Source organism: Sciurus vulgaris (assembly GCF_902686455.1).
Source record: "Sciurus vulgaris genome assembly, chromosome: 4".
Classification (NCBI taxonomy): Eukaryota; Metazoa; Chordata; class Mammalia; order Rodentia; family Sciuridae; genus Sciurus; species Sciurus vulgaris.
Window position 1 is genome coordinate 6,376,577 of NC_136464.1, and position 25,796 is coordinate 6,402,372.

General features: G+C 45.6%; 1 protein-coding gene and 1 pseudogene across 3 annotated transcripts in view; both read left to right on the top strand.

The window, feature by feature from the left end:
• The window catches only part of ADAM12 (ADAM metallopeptidase domain 12), a 331,659-nt gene that overhangs the window by 292,252 nt on the left and 13,611 nt on the right, over positions 1–25,796 (top strand). For both annotated transcript variants that reach the window (XM_079136781.1, XM_079136782.1), the window contains 3 exons: positions 2,619–2,754; positions 3,342–3,450; positions 5,231–5,404. In XM_079136781.1, coding sequence (XP_078992907.1) covers positions 2,619–2,754; positions 3,342–3,450; positions 5,231–5,404 — 419 coding nt within the window. The remainder of the gene's footprint in view (positions 1–2,618; positions 2,755–3,341; positions 3,451–5,230; positions 5,405–25,796) is intronic.
• On the top strand, positions 12,084–14,391 carry LOC306660193 (ferritin heavy chain-like; annotated as a pseudogene). Its single transcript has 2 exons — positions 12,084–12,111; positions 13,078–14,391. The product of its transcript is annotated as a ferritin heavy chain-like (transcript).

The window sequence follows — 25,796 nt, forward strand, 5'->3', positions numbered from 1 at the left end:
CCAAGTGGCCATGAACTCCAAGTTCTATCTGAAGGCTCTGAGAGGGCCAGCCTCTGCCCTGGGGCACCAGGTGTGAAGTTCAGTGCCTTTTAAACTCCTGGCCAGAAAGAAGCCATCTCCTAGTAAAGGTAGCAGCAGGAGCAGCCGCTGTACTTGTGGCTTAGGTGAGTGCAGGTGCCAGGCCGAGCCCTTCACACGCTTGATGTCACCTGCTCCTTGCACAACTCTGAAGCAGGCATTACAATTGGATACAGGACCTAAGGCTCAGAGAAGTGAAGTAACTTGCCCACTGTCACCCAGCTAAGATAGAGACCCAAGTCTGTCTATCCCCAGAGAGGCTCCTGATAGCAGCTGGGCCTGAACTCTTCCTTCATTTCTTCTCAGGCAACTTTCAAAATGGTCTCTGGTATGGTGCTGTTTTCTCTGGATTCCGGGGGTGGGGAGGCAATTCAGGGACAAGTCTGAAGTTGTCCCTTTTAAAATGAAAGAAACCAGGAAGGTGTGCAGCTGGGGAGCCAGAGCAAGCGGTATGGGTGGGATGGACTTCATGACCCTCTTGTCACTTCCCTGAGCCCCCATGATGCTTAGACCATGACCAGTGCTGCCAGAGGGGAGGTCACGCGTCCCCAAGGCCTGCTGTGACTGGCAGTGTTGAAAGTGTGGCTTTGCCATCGTTTCTATGACAACAGACACAACACAGCTCTGCGGGGCCAGGCAGAGCACACAGGCCCAGGGGTGAGGCCAAGGTCCCAGGTATATCTGCAGAAGCAACAGAGGAAGGGCAGCAAGAGCCTGGCCACCCTCCTAAGAGAAGGAGCCGGGCACGTTCCTGAGAGAGCGCCAGTAGCCTCAGGCCCCGAGCGAATAGGAAAAGGACCAGAGTCTTGCGTTCATCCAGCCTCCATTGCAGTGGGGTGAGCAAGGGCCGAGTCTGCACCCCCTTCCCTCAGTGACCTCGGAGCCTTGATGACAAGTGGCCTCTTGCTGCAACTCAACCTTAGCAGGACTTGAAGCTTTTTTTGTAAAATATGACAGGGTTTATTTTTTAGTCCATCATGGATGCTGCCACCATACTGTGTCTGATCAAGTAAAACTGGTGGCTTTCAGAGGAGCTGGAGAAGGCAGCGTGCTCTGTGTCGCTGGGCGTGGGCATGTGTGACCTGTGTACTCAGGTCTTGGGGTTTCCAAAAAGTCAAACCCACAGAGACACCTCACCCTCCTCTGCTCCTACTCAGAGTGAAGGCGAGAACCCTGGGGAGCTCACTCCACCCCCACCCTGTTGCTGTCATTTTGTAAAAGAAGGTCATTTTAAGCACCTGCCCTCAAAAGGGAGCAGATGTGATTCCCCGCTGCTCACTGGCCTGGTGCCCCTGCCAGCCACTGTGCAGGTCCTGGAGAGGCGTTAAGCAGGTGCCACGACTTGCTAACCACTCGTCCAGGAAGGCAGGGCATTATGGGAGGGCAGCAGTCCCAGAGGCTCAGGAACAGCAGGGGCAGACCACAGGCTCCAGGGACTTGGGGTGTCTTTAGAGATCTTCAGGCACAGGAAGAGCTCACTGTGCAGAGGCCTGGGGTCTGGCTAGGGCAGGCTGTGTGCTAGCGGCAAAGACAGGGGAGAGAGGGGCCCGCACAGCAGGCACGGACGAGGGGGATGGAGTCACAGCAGTGCCCGGTGTCAAGCTCGGCAGCATCTCTCTGCAGAGGGGCTGCTGTGCTCAGTGTGGAGGACAGCAGAGGCTGGGCGAGGGCTGCCTAACAGAAGTCACCTTCCTGGCCATCACCAGCAGCCGGAAGGGACTGTCGTGCACCTACTATGCGAAGCACACCCTGATCTTCACTGGCAAGAAAGCAGAGACAAGCGAATGGCGGTGTCCGCCCTCAAGGCGCTCACAGTCCAGGGGATTGAAAATAAACCCCAGAAGGTGGGGAGACTCAGCTGCCGTCAAAACCCGCCCGGGTTCCATGCTCCCTTCCTCCCCACCCTGGACCTACACACAGGTGAGGTCTCTGCAGAGAAAAGAAACAGGCTCCCCCCGGAGAAAGGGTTCTCCAGCAAAAGGCCGCCTTCCCAAGTCCCGAACGTGGCAGAACAAAACCCAGGGGCGCTTCTTTAAGCTGACTTTTCTTTTTCTCTTTTCACTAATTTGAGGTGTCTGGAAATTAAACATCTCCTTATAAAAATAACACAAGAGAAGAGAAAGCAGGCTCCTGCACTAAGCACTGAGAGAAGCAGCCCAGGAGCGGCGGCTGTGTGAAGGGGCCACCGCCCTCGTGGCCCGGGATGTCCCCATGCTGGGACTCCAGCGGCAGTTCCCGTCACCTTCTGTGGTTCCGCCGTTCTCTCTGCTGCGACCCTGCGCAGGAGGCCATGTGGCCCTGCCGCAGTCCCACCGACCTCATGGGGATCCTGCTTAGCACTTGTCACAGATGAACGATGGCTGCGGAGGTGGAGCCTCAAACACGGTCTTCGGAGTAAAACTAATTATTAGCACATCATTCGGGGTCCCTCACCTCCAGTCTGCCCGTTCCTTCAGAGTCTTCTGCCGTAAACGTCACAGGTCGATACCTCCCACATTTCACTGTCACTGCCGCCCTCCGGGGCCCCATGTGTGTTTCAGATCACCGAGGCTTGACCATAGGGACCCTGGTGGCCGTGCTGTGTCTTCTCGCTGCTGGATTTGCTGTTTATCTCAAAAGGAGGACCTTGATCCGACTGCTGTTTACAAACAAAAAAACCACCATCGAGAAGCTGAGGTGCGCTGGGCGGGGCTGTCCTCCTTCCCGAGAGGGTGGAGGAAGGACGAGAGGGTGGTGGAAGGACGTAGCTGCTTCTCCCGTCACTGTCCTTAGGGAAGAAGGAACCAGGCTTTGCATGGGAAGCCTGGGGGCAGCTGTGTGTCGTATTCCTTCTGAACGCTGTGCTGCTCGTTGCGTGGCTGAGCAGGGTGCTGGTGACGTGTGCAGATGGGTTTTCTCCCGCCCTGACGCTGGGAAGTCTGACCACACCTGGGGACCCCGAGGTGTTCCCACCAGATGTGGTGGCTTTGGGTCCAATCACGTTCAAAGCCACCGTTGCTGCGGCTCCAGCTTCTTACCAGACTCCCCCTGGGCACCTCAGAGCCGCGTCTATGAGGAGCAAGAGCTAATTTGACAGAACAGAGGCTCTGGGGAAAGGAGGTCAACATCTAGTTTTTAATCTGATAAGAGCATTAGATCATTTTCCTTTGCGTGTTTGCCACACCCAGTTAGAATAAGTAAATGATATTGTGTCACAATGCTCAAGGCTGAGGGACGCCAAGGAGAAGGAACGGCTGTGGCCAGCAAGTCGGATTGCCTTGCAGGTGTGTGCGACCCTCCCGGCCACCCGGCAGCTCCCAGCCCACCCAGGCGCAACTCGCCCATCTTGGGAAGGGCCCATCGAACAGACCGCCGCACTCCAGCATCCCAAAGGTGAGCGTTGGACAGATATGGGCCTGGGCGGGCCCGTGAGGACGTGGGGTTTGCAGCACAAGATTGGTAGGGAGCGGGTCCTGGCTGATTCCCAGGAGACAGTCCGCACATTCAGGTCCTTGAATGCTGATGAGTCAGGGTCCCTGTGACCGTGGGTTTGGAGGAGGCCCACGGTGACCCATGGTAGCCCTCCGAGATCCTGCTGAGATGTGTGGTGGCATGTGGGATACCGCAAGCCACGACCCCGCCAATCACAGGCTGGCCCAAGCAGCCTCCTGTCACTGGGACCCTCCTGCAGCTTCCAGAGGCCGCCAGCTGGGCTTGGTGAGCTTCTGTGGCTGCTGTCACTCCGGGACATTTCTATGAACGTCACTCAGCCCCACTTTTGCCCATTCTGCTCCAGCCCAGGACTGGGGAAGCCAGTCTGCCCCGTTCTTTCAAAGAGCGAGAGCCCTCGGCCAGAGCACCTCCTGGTTCCCTTCGGTTGCCTTGTTTTCCTGCCACCCCACTGAATTATTACCCGAGTTCGTTCTCATGCTACGTTTTTTCCCACCAAGTGTTTTCGATGTATCTGTAAGAATTCTTGAATGTTGAACTCATCCAATGAAAGGATTCAGATCTTAACAGGGAACAAGATTGAAGTCAAGAAATGATAAACGATTGAAAAAAATCACCATCTCATAGTCAGCAGACAATAAACCGTTTTGTCTCCCTTGATCCAGAAAGTAGAAAGTGGGGTTTCATTGGGGTCCCCCATTCCTCCCAGACCTGGGGTCGTGAGCAAGAGTGGCTAACTCTAGAACAGCAAAGCACAGCTTCTCCTTAAGAGCCCCAAACTTGAAACAACCCAGATGTCCATCAACGGGAAATTAGGAACAAGCTGTGACATATTTACAGAGCAGAGCACTATTCAGTGTTTAGAAGGAATCAGCCACTGACGTCCACGATATGGTGGATGAATCTCAATTATTCTGAGTGAAAGAACCACACAAAAGATCCCATTTAGGTGTGTATGTAACTCTACAAAATGCGCACTGATTCGTGGTGACAGAGCACATGTCCACAGAGGCCAGGTGCAGGAGGTGGAGGTGGGGGAGGAGAGAAGGACAAGGAAGCTCCTCGGGTGACAGGTCCATGATTGTGCTTGTCCTGATGGCCTCGTGGGTGTACACCTAGGTCAGCAGTCACCAAACCCTGCACGTTGAGTGTCCCCGGCAACCACATGTCAATCACACCTCAGTGTAGCCGGTGTTTAAAAGATAGAAGGGGAGAGGGGAGTGGGAGGAAGGGGCATGGAGTACAAGGCCCTGCATTGCCTGTTCCCATCTGTCGCTAAACACAGGGACTGTGGGACCAGGGTCCAGAGCAGCCCCTGGCATGCGTCCTGAGGGCCAGCCCCTGCAGCCGGCCGTCTGCTTTCTCTGTCACCTTGAGCCTGTCGTGCAGGGCCATCTTGCCCTCACACCTCCTCTGTCATTTCCTGGAGGTCGGGGTCTTCCCTCTTGGCACTTCTGCGGGTGTTCTGCACCTGTTTACTAATCAAATTAGTTTTCAAAAATCTAAATAAAACACGGATTCCTCCGCTGCAGACGTGGCGGGGAGGGGGGGCATGTGCTTCTGTTAGAATTTCGAAGTGGGAGTGACTAAAGGGCTCCTTCTTCCGTGGGCGCCCTGCACCCGCCGCCCTCAGCTACAGCAGAGGGGTAGGTGCTGCCCCTCCCCGCGGAATCGCCCACATGGTGAACCCACTGCCTCATGGGTCTTTGCTCTGACCCCGCAGGACAGGAGATGGCCGCAGGGTCAGAACGTGGACATCAGCAGACCCCTCAACGCCCTTGCTGTCCCTCAGCCCCAGTCACCTCGGCGAGTGCTTCCACCCCTCCACCAGGCCCCGCGGGCACCCAGTGGCCCTGCCAGACCCCTGCCGGCCAACCCAGTGCTCAGGCAGACCCAGGTAGGCCGCCCCGCTCAAATGCGGTCCCAACCCAGACCCTGCTGCTTGCCACTGTGTGACCTTGAGCCAACTGGTGCCTCCTAGCGCCTCCATAAAATGAAGATGTTTCAGCTACTCAGATGGTTGGCTGAGGTCGCTGGCGTGAAGCCCTGGACACAGTGCTGGGATATAGTCAGGGCACAATGCATTTTAACTTCCTAGGAGTAATTTTTTTAAATATTCGGAATAGTTAAGCTGATCCTTTCACTTATCATCTAAACTGTTATACTTTTGAGAAGGGCAGAGGACACTGCTAGTAAGTAACCCGGACCATAAGACAGAGACAGACAATCAAGACAGATGGTCACTCTAAGAATAATAAAGGTTACACTTTCTTAAATTTTTTATTTTCAAAATTAACTACAAGAATTTCATCACTGATTGAGTCTCTCTGTTCTAGACTTAGGTTGGATATTTTGTGCATATCTTCTCATTTTTTTGCTTTTTTGGAAGTAATGGTTTGTTTTGAGTATGAATATAGAATTTCACAATAGAGAACTTGGGGGGGAAACACAGGCAGATGAAAAACACAGATCATTGGTAATTTTTTATTGCTATTGTTAATTTTCTTCTGGTAATTTTTGTATAACTGTGTTTTTAAAATAATTTAAATTATATACTATATACCCAGCTTTATAGCCCACATTTTTGCCTTAAAATCATTCCCATAGAGCATGGCATTATTAATCCTATAAAACGTTATTTTAACAGTAGCACTTTGTTGGAATATAGACTAGTTTCTGGAGCCTAGCACACACCTGTAAACCTAGTGAGGATCTTAAGTTCAAGACCAGACTCAGCAACTCAGCAAGACCCTGTCTCAAATTTAAAAAAATAATAATAATAAATAAAAAAGGACTGAGAATGTAGCTCACTGTTAGAGCCCCCAAGGTTCTATCCCCAGTAGCCGCCCCCAAAAAAAGATGTAAGGCCTTGCCATTAGTGGGCATGTTTGGATGTCTCTAGTTTTTGCTCTTATGAGCAGCTCTGTTATGAAAGTCTAGATAGATAAAATTTTGGACCTCTTTATTCCCTTAGGAAAGTCTTAAAAGTGAAATAGTGGAGGATTGAAAAAAAGGTCTGGTCATTTAAAGCCTCAGAATATAGGAGTTAAATGTTTTTTTCAGAACTGTTGTGTAGATTTATGTTCCCACATTGCTTTTGTCTTTCTAACCATGATTTTGCTAGTACCAAACATCTGCATTTCAAAGCCTTTTCAGTTTGAGAGATAAAACAACCATTCCCTTCCTGTGATGGAGTTCAATCAGGTACTGAGGGGGGTGGGGAAGGGTCCAGCTATGAATGTGTCTCCTTTCAGTCCAACAGTTTTTGCTTCAAATATGTTGAAACTCTCCTGTTTTTGATACACATAATTAGGATTGTTGTGTCTTCTTGGGGAACAGTAAGGTCCCTGTTGTCATTATGAATTGTCCCTCTTTACTCTGGCTATGTCTGTTCTAAAGTCTACTTCAGCTGATCTTAAAACACCCTCAGCATTTGCAGAGTATGTCTTTTCCTTTTTGTTACCTTTGACCTGCCTACATCATTGCATTAGAAAAGAGTTTCTTGCAGACAACATACAGTTGGGTCATGTATTTTTTCCATCCGTTCTACCAGTCACTATCTTTTAACAGAAGTTTAAACCATTTACATTTAACACAGTCGTGTTAGGATTTAAGTCTGTTGTTTCAGATTTTGTTTGTTGCCTCTGGTTTTTGTTTCAGGGCGCTCCCTTTCGTGCATCCTTGTGATTTAGTTCTTTAGTATCCCACGTTGATTTAACTAAACTGTTATGAAATATGTATATTTGTATAGTTCTAGGTATGATCACTTCAGGGCAGAGCTTGACATTTGGTATTTTGTGCTGGATAATTCTTTGTTATTTGGGATTTTCTTGAAGTTTAGGAAGTTCAGCATCATCTTTGACCTCTACCAGCTAGACAGTGATAACACTTTGTAATCATGTCTCTAAACATTGCCAAATGTACCCCAAGGGGGGAAAAAACACCTCAATCAAAACCACTACTCTAAATCTTACAATAAATGTCATTACTTATTATGGTCTGCTAGTATCAATATTTTATCACTTTAGGTGGGATACAGAAACTATCAGATTTTAGGTCCATTCATCCTCCTTTTTCACCTTTAAGTACATTGAGAACCACTTCAAATGTCTTATTTTTGCTTTCAGCCAAATATAGCTTCTTGCTGTTGTTTTTTAAATAACAAGTAGGAATTTACTAGAACTGAATACAGACATTCAGGACACTGAATGGGCTGTAACCAGGGATGATGGCATGGCCAGTACAGAGTTTTGTGTTTAAGGATTTGGAGCCCCTTTGTTTTGTCCTATTCTCTCATAGTGGCTTATCACCCCTTTGTTTAACCCTCAGAAATTTTTCCCAGACCTAGTTTTAAAACTTAAGAAGAGACCCACTATATTTACTCATTCCAAATTTCTTTGTTATCATTTACTTTCTGTTTGAAAACTTCCTGTAGCTAGTCTTTCAAGCAAGTTAACTGGTGACAAGGTCTTAGTTTCCCTTCATCTGAGAATGTCTTTAATTTCACTTCTATTTATGAAGGATATTTCACTGGGTATAGAATTCTGGGTTGACTGTTATTTCTTTCAGCACTTGAAAAGATGATGTTCCCCTTTCTTCTAGACTCCATGGTGATGAGAAATCCTCTAAAATTTCTATCCACAGTCTTGCTCCAGGGAAGGAACATGGCCTGCTCTTGTGAGGAGAGAAGGAAAGCAGAATGTGCCAACCCCCCTGCCCCAAGCCATGATACTCAGTGAGGGGGCAGGGAGGGGGTTTTCCTAGTGTGTTGGAGAAATGTCTTTTAAGGTCAAAATGTTTCTGTCTTCTGGGCTGCCCTTTGGGCTTCAGAGGGCAGACTTTTCTTGGATTCATTTTTGTTTCTTTGGTATCATTTAGTCATTTCCAGGTCCTGTGGTGTGCTTATGTGTTTTTTCCTTTCAGGTACCTGACGAGGACACTGGCACACACACAGGGACTCACCACTGGTAGTTCCTTGAGTCCTGGGGCCACTGGCCAGTCTACTTTCTTTCTCAACTTTCAGAGTCTTCCATCAGCTGCCTTATGAGTTCTGTCCAGACTTTTTTGTTGTAATTAACAGGAAGAATAGAGTGGAATATGCTTATTCCACCTTGTCCAGACCTCTGTACCTTTTGTATTTCTTTGGTTACTGGCATTCAAACTGCTTCATGAATGTCTAGTAGCCAATGATATGCTGGAAACTGACTCTTTAAGAAATAAATTAAAAAAAAAAAAAAAAAAAAGCCAGTGCTGGACACAGTGGTGCACATCTATAAACCCAGTGACTTGGGAGACTGAGGCAGCAAGATCTCAAGTTCAAGGCCACCCTCAGCAAATTAGTGAAACCATTAGAAACTTAGCAAGACCCTGTCTCAACATTAAAAAAAATTTAAAAAATTTTAAAAATTTAAAAAAAAAAGAAGGGCTGGGGATGTAGCTCCCACTAGAGCCAACTGCAAGCTATTGATGTGACATCACTGCATGAGAAGTAGGGACCGGCCGGCTCCCACATCCATTGCCAGTGACTGTTCTGTGCATTATCTGCTCCTATCCTTTGTCTTTTTTTTTTTTTTTCTTCTTCTATTGAAAGATAGAATTGTCTCCCTGAGTATGAGTTTCTTTCTTAATGGATGGTGTAATTTGTTGTAATTTTATTGCATATTGCATTTTGGCCCAGGAAGAGTCCCAGTTTGGGATATTCTGCATGTTAATGTTTCCTTGTGAAGCCCCCATTTCTTCCATGCTCCCAAAGCTGTCTCCCGTTTCAGCAGCAGGTAGGGCCCACATGTGATCTCTTCTGCTGACTTGGGTGGCTATCGACGGTTCTGTTTTTCCATGTGCCTTTCTAACCTGTCGGGGATTTAAGTTGATGCAAGGCAGTGGCCCATCATCAGCTTCCTGGCCTGTGTGTGGACTTACTTGAGGACCTGAGGAAGTGGCGAACAGCAACACTCAGCATTCTGCACACATGTCCCCAGTTTCCTCAGAGCCCCTAAGTGTCTGACCTGTGGATTTCCTCAGCTGGAGCTTTTTATTCCTGCCTTTAAGCAAGCCCACCTGTGCACTGTGCCAAACAGGGACTGCCACTCCCAGGCTGTGGGATCGGGGAAGCCATTTCTCCCTACTGGTGTCTTTCCCCCACCAGCTGTGCATGCCCACAGAAGTGAGGCCTTCGAGTTTCCCGCTCAAGGAGGCTTTGGAAGAGCCCTGCCTTTGCTATCCTTCAGCCACTACTCACTGAAAAGTCCAGCTGTTCATTCCAGGCTGGGGTCTGTCTGGAAACTTCCAAGACATGGGAGGAAGAGTGAGTTCATGGCTTCTCACCTGTCATACACAGACCTGGAGTATCTCCACGCAGGTGTGGGGAGTGTTTGGAGGTGGCTCTTGTTTGGCAGCACAGATTGAATCCACTGAATGATCCACTGCATTCAGAATTCTCTGTGCTCTGCCCTGCGCCACCTGACACAGCCACACAACTAATTCTGCTTCATTTGCCCAAATTCACCACGTAATCATTCCCAGAGGAAAGAGAACGCCATTACTAACACTATATTGATCGAGCTCACATCTAAGCTAGTTCTTAATAGAAAAAAATTTCATCTTCTCTAAACTGTTCTGTTTGGTTTTAAAAAATCAAGGACAGTTGAATTAAGTTGTTCTTGTCTGTGAAGGTACCTTTCCAAAGTACCATTTACTGCATGGTAAACAATCCTTGGAATTGAAACTCCTCATCCCAGACCCCCAGTCTTGAAAAAGGAGGCAAAGCTTAATTTATTTTTCATCCCCATCAGCTATTTTAGAGGAAAATAAATTCAGTGTATTCATCTCACTTCTAACCAGCTTCTACCAAGCTCTCCAGAACCCCAGCCAAGCATGAATGGCCAAGTGTGGGCTGGAGAAAAGAATAGTCCACGAGGAAAAGAATAAGCGAAGGGGTGTCTGACCCCCTATGGCAGGGAGCACAACAGAACATCTCTGTGCCTGGTGATGAATTTGCCCTGGCTTGTGTATTGGGTTTGCGGTTCCCCAGAAACACACACCAGAGTGGGAGGCTGAGACAAGCCAATACAAATTTGCATATTACAGGTCCCTTTGGAAGCACCAGGGGAGGTTTTGTGTACCTACTGATGGTGGGCAGTTCCTGCTGGGCTCTAGAAGAGAAAGAAGAGGAAATAAAAATGAGACGTTGCAGGAGGGCTAAGAAGTTAAGGATAGATCTGAGAGGGCTTATGAGAGACTTAAGTCTTAAGACTGAAAAAGTCAATTTCACTATAGAATTCTTAAGAAGAATTATATGCATGAAGCGGAGAATACACAAGGGCATATCAAGCACATGCGTTAAGCAGAATCCTGAAAGGGTGTCCTGGGAGGGTGGGGCCGGGCACACACTGAGGAACAGCAGGGGAGAGGATCTTGCCCTTGATTTCAGACACTCACTCAGCTTTGGATTCTGAGACTGCCCTCAAGTCAAAGAGGAGGAAGTCCCTGAAACCCTGGGAAGGCCAGGGACATCTGATACTGCTCTCATTTTTTCTTCTGCCTGCTGACTCTCTCACCACATGCTAAGCCTTCCGAAGAGTCTGAGGCTGGTGTGAGGCCTGAGGCGGCTAGGGGAAGGGGGGGAGGCTGCATTCACAGGGTTCCACCTGCGGGAGAGGACAGCATCCTGCTGAGTCAGCATGGAGCTGCTTGGGAGGAGGGAGCAGCAGCGGCTGGAGGAGCAGCCTGGGAGGTGGCAGGCAGCAGAGAAACACAGGCCACCCAGGCGAGCTCGGGCACAGACTGAGTGTCCCACTGTCCCACAAGAGAGGGACTCAAATTGCTCAATGTCAAATGAAGACTAAGCATGACCCACAAAAGGCTAGAAAACATGAGGCCACGTAGGGGCTATCCCCAACTGCCAGACTTTATTCCTCAAGCAGAAGAGGGAAGGGACAAGGACAAGACCTGCAGGGGTTGTGGGGTTTCCAGGACATACCCGACTGAGACCCTTTATGCAGTTTACTCTGGGTCATCGGATTAATTGATTCATTTAACATTTAATCAAAAGCATGCTCAAGGTCATAAATCTCTGGGCTCAAAGAAAATCATGTCTAGAGGAGCGGGCTAAGAAGCGGTGATTAAGACGACCTCCTGCTGCCACACGGGGATGTGCAGGGACCCCGGGGGCCCATGGCAGCTCCACCCCAGCAGGCCCTCCTGACAGTGCCCACCGGCTTTCCTGAGCGCTGGCCCCACGGATACACTTGAACTATCCCTGTTGACCAGTGGTCACACTCAGTCTGGGGACTTTTTGTTGTCGTTGTTTTCTTAACCCTCTTGGGGTTAAGAAAAAACCTGTGTGGGTGGCGATTTGTAGAGTTTGGAAATCTGACAATTTAAGTGGAAAACGCTAGGAAGTGGTTTTCCTCAGTGAAACAGAGAATTGAACCAAGTGCTAAGATTGTCTTTCCAGTCAGATTAGCTGCTGCTTCTTGATAGAACAAAAGGAAATTTTTCAAAGGTCAACTGAATCCATCTTTTGCAGAATAATTTTCATTGAATCAAAATCTTTTCCTGAAAAGTCTGATAGGCCCATGAGAATATTTGCCAACCCCATTTCTGGTACCATGTGTCTGCCACGGACGTTTCAATAAAGCAGCAGAGGCAGGATTCAATTTCTACAGTTCCATCATTTCTACTGTTTAGAGCGGTTGTTGGGTACAAGGAGCTTCAAAGTTGTGCTTTAAATTGTTACCAAACAGCAAACGTTGTGCCCGACTTGTGTACGATGAATCAAAATACAGTCTGTAAAAATAAGAAAAAATAGCAAAGTACTCCCCGGCTGGCACAGAGAATTTTACCCTGTGGATGAACAGAGGAGATACTCCCCGGATCCCCACTTTACAGAGCAGGCGCAAGGAGACTGTGGCATCTCCTAAGGTGGCTGGAGCGGGGAGAGCCAGGGCGCACCCCACCTGCAGACTTCTGATGGGCGTGCCTGGGGAGGCAGGGAGGGAGGCAGACGCCACAGCGGAACAGCTGGCTGGCACACTTGAGGCCACCCCACTGCCTGAGCTGTCTTCAAAGCCTCTCTTTGCTAGTCGTGCCACCGAGAAGCCAGGCCTGAGGGGCGGGTGCCCTTGGCCTCCAGGCTGTAGAAGGAGCCTGCTCTCACTCCTCATTCGCTTTGCCTGTAGTACCAGCAGGTGCCCCGTGGTTCTTGCCTTAACTGGAATCAGACATTGTTAGACGGCGAGGGTAGGAGGAGCTGCGTGGTGGCTGCCAGCAGGGTCCTCACGGAGGCGACTGCGTTTTCTGCAGGGCAGATTTCCAGCTCGGTGTTTTGATAGACACGTGGCTCATCAACAGCTCCCTGGGTCAGAACTGTGCACGACCCTCCGGGTCTCCCAAGACTGGCCAGGTGGGACGGGCTCTCCCAGGAGAAAACCACAGAACAACTGAGCTTTGCTTAAGCAGCCAGGAGGGGCCGCGGTGGCATGGAAAGGTCCAGTCCCCTTCCCAATTAAAAAAAAAAAAAGACGGAACTGGCGCTCGACCCCCACCCGGGCCTGCCGCTCGGGGCCGCAGCCCTGCCCAGCTCCTCCCGGCGCCACCGCAGCTCCAGCGCCGCGCAGCCACCGCGCCCTGAGGACCGCGTCCCGTCCCCGCCGCTGGTGCGCCAGAACCACCACCGGGCCTCGGAGGCCGCAGTCAATCGCCAGGTCCACCTGGAGCTCTCCGCCGCCCACGTCTAGCTGTCCACTGCCGCCTACTTTGGGGGAGATGGGGCAGCTTTGAAGGGCTTTGCCAAGTACTTCCTTCTCCAGTCTCCTGAGGAGCGGGAACGCACTGAGAAGCTGCAGAACCGTCGGGGTGGCCGGATCTTCCTTCAGGGGTCAAGAAACCAGGCCGTGCCGCCTGGGGGGGCTCCGTGCAGCGGAATGTGCTCTGCACTTGGAGAAAAGCGAGGATCAGTCACTTCTGGGTCTGCACAAACTGGCCGCTGACAAAAATGACCCCCACTGGTGTGACGTCATTGAGACTCACTACCTGAATGACCAGGTGCGATCCATCGAAGAATTGGGTGACCCTGTAACCAACTTGCTCAAGATGGGAGCCCCAGAGTCGGGCACGGCAGAGGATCTCTGACAAGCGCACCCTGGAGACAGGGATAAGGAGAGCTGAACCTTAGGCTGACTGCCCCATAGCCTGGAAGTGACCTCCCTGGTCACCAAGGCAGTGTCTGCGCGTTGGGGCCACCTTCATCTTTTCTATAAGTTGGACCAAAACAGCCACTTACATTCTTTAATTTGTACCATTCCTTCAAATAAAGAAATTTGATACCAAAAAAAAGGGGGGCGGGCACTGAGTGATTCCCTGGGGCTGTTACCTGTGGGCCGCAGGTACTTTGTCAAGATAGAAATATGAGCAGAACACACTGATCTGAACTGTAACTTTAGGACCATCAGTAATGGCCTGAGGCTGAGCCCACACTTCCAAACTGTTCTTCAACAAAAAAATTCACCTTGGAATGAATGGGGTGTGTACCTTCTGACCTGTGCAGTTGGCCATTTGTAGAGTTTGGAAATCTGACAGTTTGAGTCCTTGTTTATCAGAAATGCCAATACATAATGAGAAAAGGAAATCCATTCATCAATATGTTGTCCTGAGGAAATGAGATGAAATATGCATGAGAGAGCCAATCTATAAAAAGCCTCATTCCCTCAGGCAAACCTCAGGCCCATAACAGAGAGGGTGAGCACAGCAGCCTCAGGGCTGCCCTCTGCTTTCCGGTTTGGCCCTTGTGCCCAAGTCCTTCCTCAAGACCACCTCTGCCCTGAGCTTTCCCAGAGTCGTGTGAGGCCCCTGCCTCTGCTGGAGCTGGGCTACCTATGCACCTGTTCTGCCCCGTTCAGAGGCTGTTCCTCTCAGACCCACCAAAGTCCAGGCCCTTGTGTGGGTTAGACCTATAGGGAATACACTGAGGTAAGCTTCAGATTGTGTGAACTAGGTTTTGTCACAGCATCTGCTATTCTTTATGGGTACATCAAATTCAGTGGCTCAGGGATCAAAGAAAATTTGAGTCCAGTCCTTTTATAAATTTAAAACTTGGCTCCCAAGGTCTTAAGGCTCCTGTTAACCTCTACCTCCACCTGCCCTGCACTTGAGAAACTTTAGTTGAACTTTCCTTGGTTTTATGGAAACCTAACAGCCTAATTATTCACATTACAAACCCATTCACATTATCAACCATCTTTAAAGATCTACACTACAGTGGAAGTATCTCCCTGCCCTCTCTTCCCCTCTGTGGAGATGAATAACTTCAGAGAACACAAAATTGCCAGGGAAGTCATTACAGTATTAAAAGGAGCGTTTGTTTTCCACTCCTGCCATTATAAACATGCAGATCACAGATGAAAAACTGGTGCCCAGTGTCCTGCCCTTCATGTCTAATAGGTGATGTGGCTGTAATTAAGCATCTCAGTGTATGGAGGGCACCTCCACCTGCCAGCCACTGCCTTCGCAGAGGCAAGCACTGCTACCAGGCTTCCACAGAAAACAATGTGGGATATGGTGACAAGTCTCAGTCCTCTTCAGATTCCACCCCCACCTCTCTCTCAATTATGGAAATTTTCAAACACTTAAAATGGGGATGAGTACAGTGAAATTTTGTCTCCCAGCTTTGGCAACCTCACCTTCCCGTTGTTCTTGCTTCGCCTCGTGTCCTTGGTTTGCATTCAAAGGACAGCACATCACATCCTTATTCCAGTTGCCTCGTCCTTTCCACTGGCTGCCAGGTGTGTCACCGTGAGCTACAACATGACTTATTTAACCTGTCCCTGGCCGAGGGCCATGTAGTTTTGCCCCCAGCATTCACTACTTCAAACAGGCATATTTCTGCCCAGGATGACGGTAGGATAAATTCCTGAAGCCACGATCGCCGTGCAAAGGCCACACACGCCTTTAGAACTTTGATGGATTGGGCAGAACTCCCTCTGAACCCAATTTCCCATCCCCAGCTCTTTACCCAGTGACAATATGTTCAGAGATTTATCTTTGCCAATCCAATAAGTTAAAAAAAAAAAAAAAAAAAAAAAAAAAAACCTGCATCTACTTTTCTTCCTATATTAGGGTGGAACATCTTTCCACAGATTTAAGATCCATTTTTTTCTTCTTTTTCACGAATTGCCTTTTCATCCTTGCCATTTTTTATTGTCCTGTTTAGAAAATCCAGACCACACCGAGATTCTTAGTTTCATGCTCATTTTCACCTTTCAATATTGGATCCATTTGCTGTTGATATTAGTGTGTCAAATAAAGTAGGAGCCTAACTATTTTTGCTAGGTGAGCTGGAAATCCTCAGCACACCCACGCCTTCTGTGGACCACGTTTTTCTATGTTGTGTTCGCCTGATTCCCGACTCCACCAGCCCTTTAGAGAACCTGCTCGTGGCTTTATAGAACAGTACAGTGTTACTGTCACTGTGCTACCGTGAGACCTCCGTGCCCCTGTCATCTCCCCTCCACAGAGTCCAGATGATGAGGGCAGCTGCCTGTGTGGCTTCATAATATCCAACATTGACTTAAAGTATATCCAACGTTGTTAGAAAATATGCATGAATAAACCTTGGATAAGTGATGATGGTTTTTCTATTTTTCTGAGTATTATATGCCTTTATCTTTGCTATCTCCTTGTTTCTCTAACATATATTAGATCATTTTTTTCATTTGTATCTATACTTTGCTGATTTTCAAAATACTTGAGCATTTGAGTTAAAGAATTTCCCTCTATACCGGGCTTTACCTGTACTCATTTGTTCTAATTTGTACTAAATTTTATTTTTTTAAATAGTCTTTATTTTCTCTTTTGATTTCTACTTTGGTCCAGAAATTGAAATTTTTTTTCTGTTTTGCTGGCTTTTATAATATTTAAAATATAGAGAAATAAAAATGATCTAAAATTTATCCACATTTATTTTACAAAAAATAGCCATCAGTCTGTTATTCTACATATATGCTCTTTAAATATCAGATATATAATACGCATATGATCCCTTAAAAAAAAAAATACAGGAAAAAGATTACAGAGAAAGTCAGTTCCTCTCCAGATAAACTCACTGTCTTAAATTTGATGTTTTGTAGAGACTTTGGGTATTTTTATATATAAAAAAGTATTTGTAAACAACATCAGTATTTTTAAATTCATATACATGTGTCACCTTGCCCTTCCCTCCATATAATTTTTACTTATACTCATCTTTGTTCTAGTTTTATTTTTTCTCATTCTCTTTGTCCCAAATTGAAATATGCTAGCTTGTCTTTTACTTCTTTAAGCACAGTAAGGAAATGTGTTCCAATAATTCCAGAATCTGAAGTCTGGAGCGTGGTGCTGCTGAGATGTCTACTACTGCTTATTATTTACCATGAGCTGGGGCAGGTGGGGAAGGGACATAACCTGTGAGGTGTTGGATGAAGATGTGTCCCTACGTGGAGGGTCAGTTTTGCCTTGCCAGATGCCCGGGTTACCACCACTCGTGACCACCTTAAATGGCTCTGTGCTTGTTGAACCATCCACCTGATGTGATTTCAGCTTTAAGGCCTCAAGGATGGCTTGGGGCTACAGGTTTATTTTCCAGCATAGTCTGCCCAGCACCAAGGGACTTCTCCTTGTAGTCCCTGAGGATAAACAGTAGGAAACTCCTAACCTGAGGCTTCCCTTACAGAGCCTGACTTTATGGAGAGGGGTCAGGGAGACAATGATGTCCATAAACCAGGGTCTTGATTTCTGCTCAAAGGTCCTGAACTTTGATTCCTGTATTCCTGTGAAAAGGTATCAAAACCAAAACTCAGTTTCCCCAATTTGATAGATGCCTCCAGCTTCCATGTACCAGTTACCTCCACTGGCTGCTGCTTCTGCTTAGATTTTTGGCCTGATGATACTGTACTCTCTCTATTTTGTAGCTATCTGATGCTTGCAAGAAAAATTAAAGATGCATATCTTATCCAACAATTGCAATGGTTTTCAGAAAAAGGGTGGGTCACAGTGACCATCCTGCCATAACTGGATATGGAAGACCCTCCCCCAACTCAGCTTGGGTTAGTTCTGTAATGCCTACACTGGTGTGGCTTATTACATTTCTATTCTTCTGTAGCCATAATTCCCAGATTTTCTATTTTTTATTTGTTTGTTGTTTGTTTATATTTAGCCGGAGATAGGCTGGACACACACAGTGAGGTGTGTTGGCACCATGCAGGCAGAGATGCCGTGGCATCTCTGGTGCTTTCTGGTGATGCCACCAGTCTTCCTGCAGAAATCTCTGGATGACAGGTTATGTTTATTCTTATCAGATGGAAGCTGATAGCAGTTGAGAATTCCTTAGAATGGTGGTCAAGGAAGAGGAGACAGACTTGGATTTTAAAATGTCCATTTTCAAATCTCTAAAAACTTTGAAATATGTGACTGTTGCTAGAATGTAAGCAGAAAGTATTGGACCAAACCATCTAACAGAGTCCCTGGATTTTTCTCCAGTGTCTGGAAGTTGAGAGGGAAGAGGAATGAGGTTTCCTTGTTTAAAATGAAAACAAATCTAAAGAAATATTTATAGAGCGAGAGCAGCCTGGAGCCCTTGCTCAGCTCCCTGCCACAAACCCCAGGGCCCCTAGGCTGGGCTGCCCAGGAAGCCCAGGTTCAGGTTTTTTAAAAGCAGCATGAACAGTGACACCAGAAGAGGACATGAACTTGTACCAAGTCACAGCATGTGCAGAAGGGGCTTCTTGCCCCAGTTCACCTGAAAACTGAGGGTCATCTTCCTGACCAAAACGACTGTTCCATGGCCATCGAGTCCCATTAGGACTGGCAGGAAGCCAGCATCTTGCCCGGCACCATTTTTGCACATGACCTGTTTTGCGCTTCTCCCTGAACCATTTCCTGGCCATGGTGAGAGGAAGCAAATAGCAGTCTGTGCTGTCTCCAGATCCAAAGGCAGAGCTTTCCATCATCATCCAGCTGCTTGGGGTTTTGTGACTATGGTGACCATGTTGTTTATAATCTAAAGCAAGCAATACATCTGAGATGATGATTAATAATTAAGCAAGCCCATCAGCATAAATTGGGGATGTCCCAGCAAACCAGAATGAAGAGCCAACCTAATTATCTTCCGTTTCCATGATAAATTCAACTATATTATGATAGTCTGTAGCATTGCCTCACTTTTCCTGCAGCTACAATGAAAACCTGACATTATCTTTACTGCCAAGCCTAGATACTTTGTCATACTTAGCAGCAAAACTTGTATCATTTAGTAATGAGTTATTTAATCCCTAAAGTCTTTTAATTTTATGAGTGTGCACATTCATTTCTGTAATACACACTGATGTCTTGCTCCTAGTTTTCTGTTATAGGAACGGAGCTGGATATGTAGCCTTAGTTCATTACCCAAAGTTTATTAGTAGTTTGTGGTGCTTTCTGTCCATCAATTGGCTGCAGAGCAGCACAGCAGCTGGCACTGACTCAGAGTAAGCAAGTTGAGAAGTTGAGAGGGAAGAGGAATGAGGTTTCAGAGTAAGCACGCTGAGAGCTTCCTAATTCAGTCTTCATGTCAACCCGAGGAAGGGACAGCCATCATCTACTCCCTGCCCACAAGGAAACCGCATGTGCTCTGGAGCTAGTGAATGCAATCCACAGCCCATGCTCGGAGGCCATACAGGGCTTCATCCCTGACTAAGGAATTGGCTTTGTGTTCCAGCCTGTTAATATTTCCTTTAATGAATCCAATGTAGAAATGTCACTTATAAGTCTGTCCCTGGTTCAGTGGCTCTTTCCTAGTCCAATATGCCCTATTGCATTTTTCAATTGAGCTCTATAATAGCTGGAGAGAGAATTTTAGTGTTGATAAGTACAATGAGAAATTCAACCCAAGTGTTTTAAAATCATTTTTTATTATAAGTACTAGTGCACATCAATTGCACAAAACAATGGGTTTCCCTGTGACAGTTTCGCACATGTGTATTGCGTGATCCATCCACCTCCTCTTCTCGTCCCTCTTCCCTCGGCCTCCTCCTTACCTAACAAGCCCCTTCTACCTCCATGGCATCCCTTTCCTCCCTCCTTCCTCCCTCCCTCCCTCTCTTGATTCCACATGAGTGACCGTGTGTGACACTTGTCCTTCTAAGTCTGGCTTATTGTGTTTGACATGATGATATCCAGCTCCCATTTTCCTGCATGCCATGGCACCACTCCCCCTGTGGCCGAATCACACTCCACTGTGTGTATACACCATATTTTCTCTATCTATTCATCTGCTAACGGGCATCTAGGCTGGTTCTATAACTTGGCTAGCGTGGACAGTGCTTCAGTGAACCTGGACATGCAGGTGTCCCTGTGGTGTGCTGAGTTTGAGTCCTTCAGCTATATAACCAGGACTGGGATAGCTGTCTTGTGTGGCAGGTCCATTTTTAGTTTTGTGGGGAACCTGCATACTATTTTCCACAGTGGCCATGCTAACTAATATTCCCCCAGTGGTGTATGAGGATTCTTATTTCTGCAAATCCTCACCAGCATTGTTTATTTTTTGTGTTCTTGTTAGTAGCCATCCTGACCAGGCTGAGATAGAATCTCGGTATAACCTTGATGTGCGCTTCCCTGTTTGCTGAAGAATTGGGGCATTTTATTCACATATTTATCCCCATTTGTACCTGTTCTGAAAAGTGTCTCTTTAAACTCTTTTACTCATTTGTTAATTGGATTGCTGTTTTGTTGTTGGATTTTTCAAGTTCATTATATATTCTGTATATTAATCCTGATAGATGAATAGCTGGCATAGATTTTTTCCCATTCTGTGGGTTATCCCTTCACTCTATTGATTGATTGCCGAGCAGACCCTTTTTAATTGACTCCGTCCCCTTTGTCCGCTCCTGCTATTGTTTCCTAAGCTGCTAGAGTCTGTTCAGGAAGTGGTTGCCGGTGCCTGCATCATGAAGAGTCTCTCCTATGTTGTCCCCTGGAAGTTTCGGAGTCTCAGCTCTTACATTTAGGCCTTCCATCCATTTCCAGCTGATTTTCGTACAGGGTGAGAGGGATCTGGTCTCAGTCTTCTCCAGGTGGGTGTGGCGAGGCTGTCTTCTCTGACATGGTTTTAACTCTTTGTTGAGAATCCCATAGTTGCGGATGCGTGGGTGTATCCCTGGATTCTCTGTTCCATTCCATTGGCCTACGTGTCTATTTCTATGCCAATACCATGCCGTTTTGCTGCAGTGGCTCTAGTAGAATTTGAAATTGGGCATTGTGATGCTGCCAGCATTGTGCTTTGTGCTTAGGATGACTTTGGAGATTCAGGGTCTCTCATGCTTCCATAGGGATTTTAGGAATTTTTTGTATTGTTGTTGTTTTTCTATGAAGAATGACTTGGGTATTTTGATAGGATTGTGTTGAACCTATCTATTGGTCACTTTGGGTACTATGGTCTTAATTCTCCCAGCCATGGATACCTTTCCATCTTCTGGAGTCTTCTTTGATTCTTTCTTTGGTGTTTTATCATTTTCATCCTAGAGGTCTTTTACCTCCCTGGTTAGGTGTCTTGCTAGGTACCTTTTTTTATTTTTTTAATCTGAGGCTATTGTAAATGGAATTGTTTTGATGCTTTCTTTCTCTGTGAGTTCATTGTTGATGGTTTTTGTGTATTGATTTTGTATCCTGCTATTTTGCTGTATTTGCTTATCAAGTCTGAGAGCTTTTCAGTGAACTCCAAGGTTTTTCTAGAGATAGAATCCTACCATCTGCAAACAGGAATAATTTGACTCTCCCCTTTCCTATCTGTATACCTATTCTTTCTCTTGCCTGACAGCTCTGGATAGTTTCTGGTACTATATTAAATAGAAGTGGTAAGACTGAAAATATCCTTGTCTCATTCCTGATTTTGGAGGAAATGCATTCAGTTTTCCCACATTCAGTATGATGTTGGAAATGGGTTTTTCATATATGACCTTTATTATGTTAAGGTTTGATCTTTCTATACCTAGCTTATTCAGGGTTTTTATCATGATGTTGAACTTTATTGAAGGATTATTCTGCATCTATTGAGATAGATAATCATGTGATTTTTATTCTTGGTTCTAAACGTGTTATATTTGCTTATGTTGAACCCACCTTCCTTCCCTGGAATGAGACCAACTTGACCATGGTGAATAGTCTTTTGAATGTGAAGCCAAATTCAATTTGCAGGTATTTTATTGGGGATCTTTGTGTTTATGTACATCAAAAGTAAGTAACTTACTAAGGCTTGTGAATGGAAATATGTAGTACCCAAGTCCATATTCCTCTTTAAAGAGTAATCAATGCAGATGAGTTAAGAAAAAAATATTGATCCGTATTTGTGTCCTTATCAGGTATTGGTAGCAAGGTAATATTAGCTTCACAATGACTTTGGAGGAGTTCCCTCCCCTTCTACTTGTACAGTGGTTTGAGGAGCATTGGTGTTAGTTCTTCTTTAAGAGTCTGATAAACTCAGCTGTGAATCCATGCCATTCCCAGCCTTTGTTTTACTGGGAACTTGTCATTACTGCTGCATATTCCCCTGGCTATATTCTGTTCAGACTCTTTAAAAGCTCCTGGTTCAGCTGTGGTAGGATATATGTATCTAAAAATGTGCCCATTTCTTCCAACTTAATGCCACAAATTACTCAAAATAGTCCCGAATGATCCTCTGGATCTCAGTGGCACCCCCTTTTCAGCCCTCACTTTATTAATTTGGGTCTTCTCTTTCTTTTCGTTAGTTTAGCTAAAAGGTCATCAATTTTGTCTGTTTTTTTCAGCAAGCCCACTCTGTTTCATTGATCCTTTATATTGTTCTATTTCATTGATTTCTGCTCTGGTCTTTATTTCTTTCCTTCCTTCGATTTTGGGTTTTCTTTGTTCTTATTTTTTAGGACCTTGATACCTATCATTAAGTTACCTATTTGCGATCTGTTTTCTAATGTAGACACATACAGCTATGCATTTTCCTCTCATAACTGCTGTGTCCCATAGGTTCTGGTAGGTTGTATTTTCATTTTCATTTGATTCTAGGAATTTCTTAGTTTCCTCCTGATTTCTTCAGTGACCCCCTGCTCATTCAGGAGTGTGTTGTTCGATCTCTGTATGTTTGCATGTTTCCTGTGGTTACCCTTGATGCTGGTTTCTAATTTCATTCCATTATAATCTGAGAAGATGCAAGAAATTATTTCAATGTATTTGTATTTGTTAATATTTGCCTTATGGCCTGAAATATGATCAATTTGGGATAATATTCTGTGTGCCAATAAAGAGAATGTAGCAGGGTAATGGTAGTTTTGGGGTGGAATATTCCGTAGATCTCTGTTAAGTCCATTTGATCTCTAGTGTCATTTAACTCAGATTTTCCAAACAATAAAATACATCAATCTATTGGTAAGAATGAAGTATTGAAGTCACCCACTTTTATTGCATTGGGGTTTATCTCTCCCCACATTTAGTGCATATATATTTATAATAAGTATATCTTTTGATCTTTTGATGAATTATTCCCTTTATAAATATGTAGTGACATTTTTGTCTCTTCTGACCAATTTTGGTTTGAAGTGTATTTTGTTGGATACAAGTATAGCTCCTCCTGCTTGCTTTTAGATTCCATTTGATTAGAATATGATTCTTCATCCTTTCACTTTCAATCTGTATCATTTTTCCAGTGAGATAAATTTCTTGCAAATAGTTATTTTTATACAACCAACTAGTCTGTGCCTTTTAATTGGAGAATTCAGAACATTTCCACTCAGTGTTATTACTTAGAAATTACAAGATCCTGACATTTCATTGTTTTTGTTGTTTTGAGAATTGTTTCTTTCTTATTCATCTTAGAGGTTCAATGTTTTGCTGAAATACATTTTTGTCCTATTCCTCACTTGTTTAATTATTCTTTTAGTGAGATTTACTCTTTCCCTTGCTCTTATGCTTGTGTTTATCTTGCTTCTTCAACTGAGAGTAGGATTCCTTTGAGTATCTTCTGCAATTCTGGTTTAGTGGTCACAATTCTCTTGGTTAGATGCTTATATTAGAAGGTCTTTATTTCTTCTTCCCTTCTGAAGGGTAACTTTGCTGGATAAAGTAACCTCGGTTGACAGTTGTTTTATTCCAGATCTTGAAACATACCACTCCATGCCCTCCTGGCCTTTAGAGTTTCTGGTGAGATATGTGTTATTCTGATAGTTTTGCTTTTATACATGACTTGAAGCTTCTCTTTGTAGTCTTTAACATTCTTTTTGTTTTGTCATTCTACATTTTTGGCAGTTTATAATATGTCATGGAGAGGTGTTTGGTCATGTTTATTTGTGGTTCTGAATGACCCTAGCACCTGGATGTCCAAATCATATCCAAGATCTAGGAAATGCTTTGCTATTATTTCACTGTGGATTTTATGACATTTCCCTGTAGTTCTACTTCTTCATCTAAATCTGTGGGTTGTAAGTTCAGTCTTTTTTAAGTTGTTGATGGATATTTATTATTTATTTATATGCAATGCTGAAAATCAAACCCAGTGCCTCACACATGCTAGGCAAGTGCTCTACCATTGAGCCACAACCGCAACCCTGTAAGTTTAATCTTTTACTGCTGTCCTAGAGATCCTGTATGTTCTGTTCATACTTTTCTTTTTATTACTGTCTGAATGTGCTTGTTCATTCACCTTCTCTTCAAGCCCTGATATTCTTTCTTCTGTTGATCTAGTCTATCAGTGAGCTTCAGCTGAGTTTTTTGTTTGACTTATTGAACTTTTCATTTCCAAGATTTCTGTTTGGCTCTTTTTCAGAATCTCTATTGAATTGCTCTTTCTTATCCATTGTCTTCCTTAGTTCCTCCAGCTGTTTATTCATATCTTCTTTGAATTCACTGATCATTTTAACAATTTTTTAATTATTTGGCATTACATCCACTTCAGTATCTAGGGATTCAGTTACTACAGAGTTATGGATTTGAGAGTTGGGTTGCTTGTTTTTTCATTTTGTGTGTGTGTGTGCTTCTTTGCTGAGTTTTGCACTTCTGTTGGAATGGAAGTGTCTCTATTATGCAAGGTTCTTAGCAGCTTTTTGTTGATAATGTGCCCTGGGATATTGGCTTATTGTGCAGTGTTGAGTTTAATTCCAAATCGACTTTGCATTATAGTTTCCCTGTGGCTTCTTAGGCTGTGCTTGGTGAATTTTGACTGTGGTGCTATATCAGAACCTGAGGGGCCCCTTTCTCCCATGAGTGGGACCCTGCTGCGAGCTTAGGCAGGTGTGATACAGACAGTGGTGTATATGAGGTATACTCTTTGGTTGCTCCTCCAGACTTCTCAGCACTGTGCATTCTACTGGGGTCCAGGAGCAATCTATGTGAGGGCCCCTCATGAGTGAGGTGGCATGACAGTTACGTTATTTCTAAGGAGGTGAATGGTCCAGTAATGGGTCTTCACGACTGCCCCACTTTGGGGTTGGGTCATCACCCCAGCTGGGGTGTTTCACCTCCCCCTTTTTTAAGTTGAGGTTTCCACCAAGGTTTGAGCAGGACAAGGTCTTGGATAGAGTGAGGTACCATTTCTGTCAACAAGGCTGTGAGTGTAGCTCAGCATCAACTACTTACCAGCATTTTCAAAGTGCCGGTTCAATCCTCAGCCCTGCTTTGAGAGGAGAAAACCACCACCAGTACCAGCAACAATGGTACTGGTGACATTAATGAAAATAAAATTAAAAATCAATTTTTTTGAAAAGGGGGAAGGGAATAAATGCAATGAGAAGAGAAAAAATAATTTTAAAATATATAAAATTAACCAATTAAAACAAGTTTTTAAAAATTTAAATATATGTATAAAATCAAAGCATGAAAGAAAAGAATAATAAAGGAAAACAAAAGAAAAAAAGTCAAAGGTTTTTCCTTGCTGAGGTGTTTAAAATGCAGACACTTCTTTTTGGGACCTCTAATTTTGGACTCCACCAGGCACGGGAGGAGGGCTTGTGGGTCAGGTTGTCTGCAGTGTGGTATGTTCCTTCTCTGTTCCAGCCTCAACAGTCCAAACCAGTTAGACAGTCTGTGGTAAGCTCTGTCCCTCCTCACCCACCTGAGGGCTAAGGTAAAGTTGTCCATAAAAGGGCTAAATTCACTCTCCAGGCTTCTCTCTTTGCACCTAGGGATGGGGCTTGGTGACAGGAGGAGCTTCCTGCTAGCCCCTCACCCACCAAGCCTGTAGACTGATGGGGTTTGCACACCCTTGACCCAGACACTCTCGGTCAGTGTGCTCAGGGGCGTAACAAATGTCCAAGCATCAC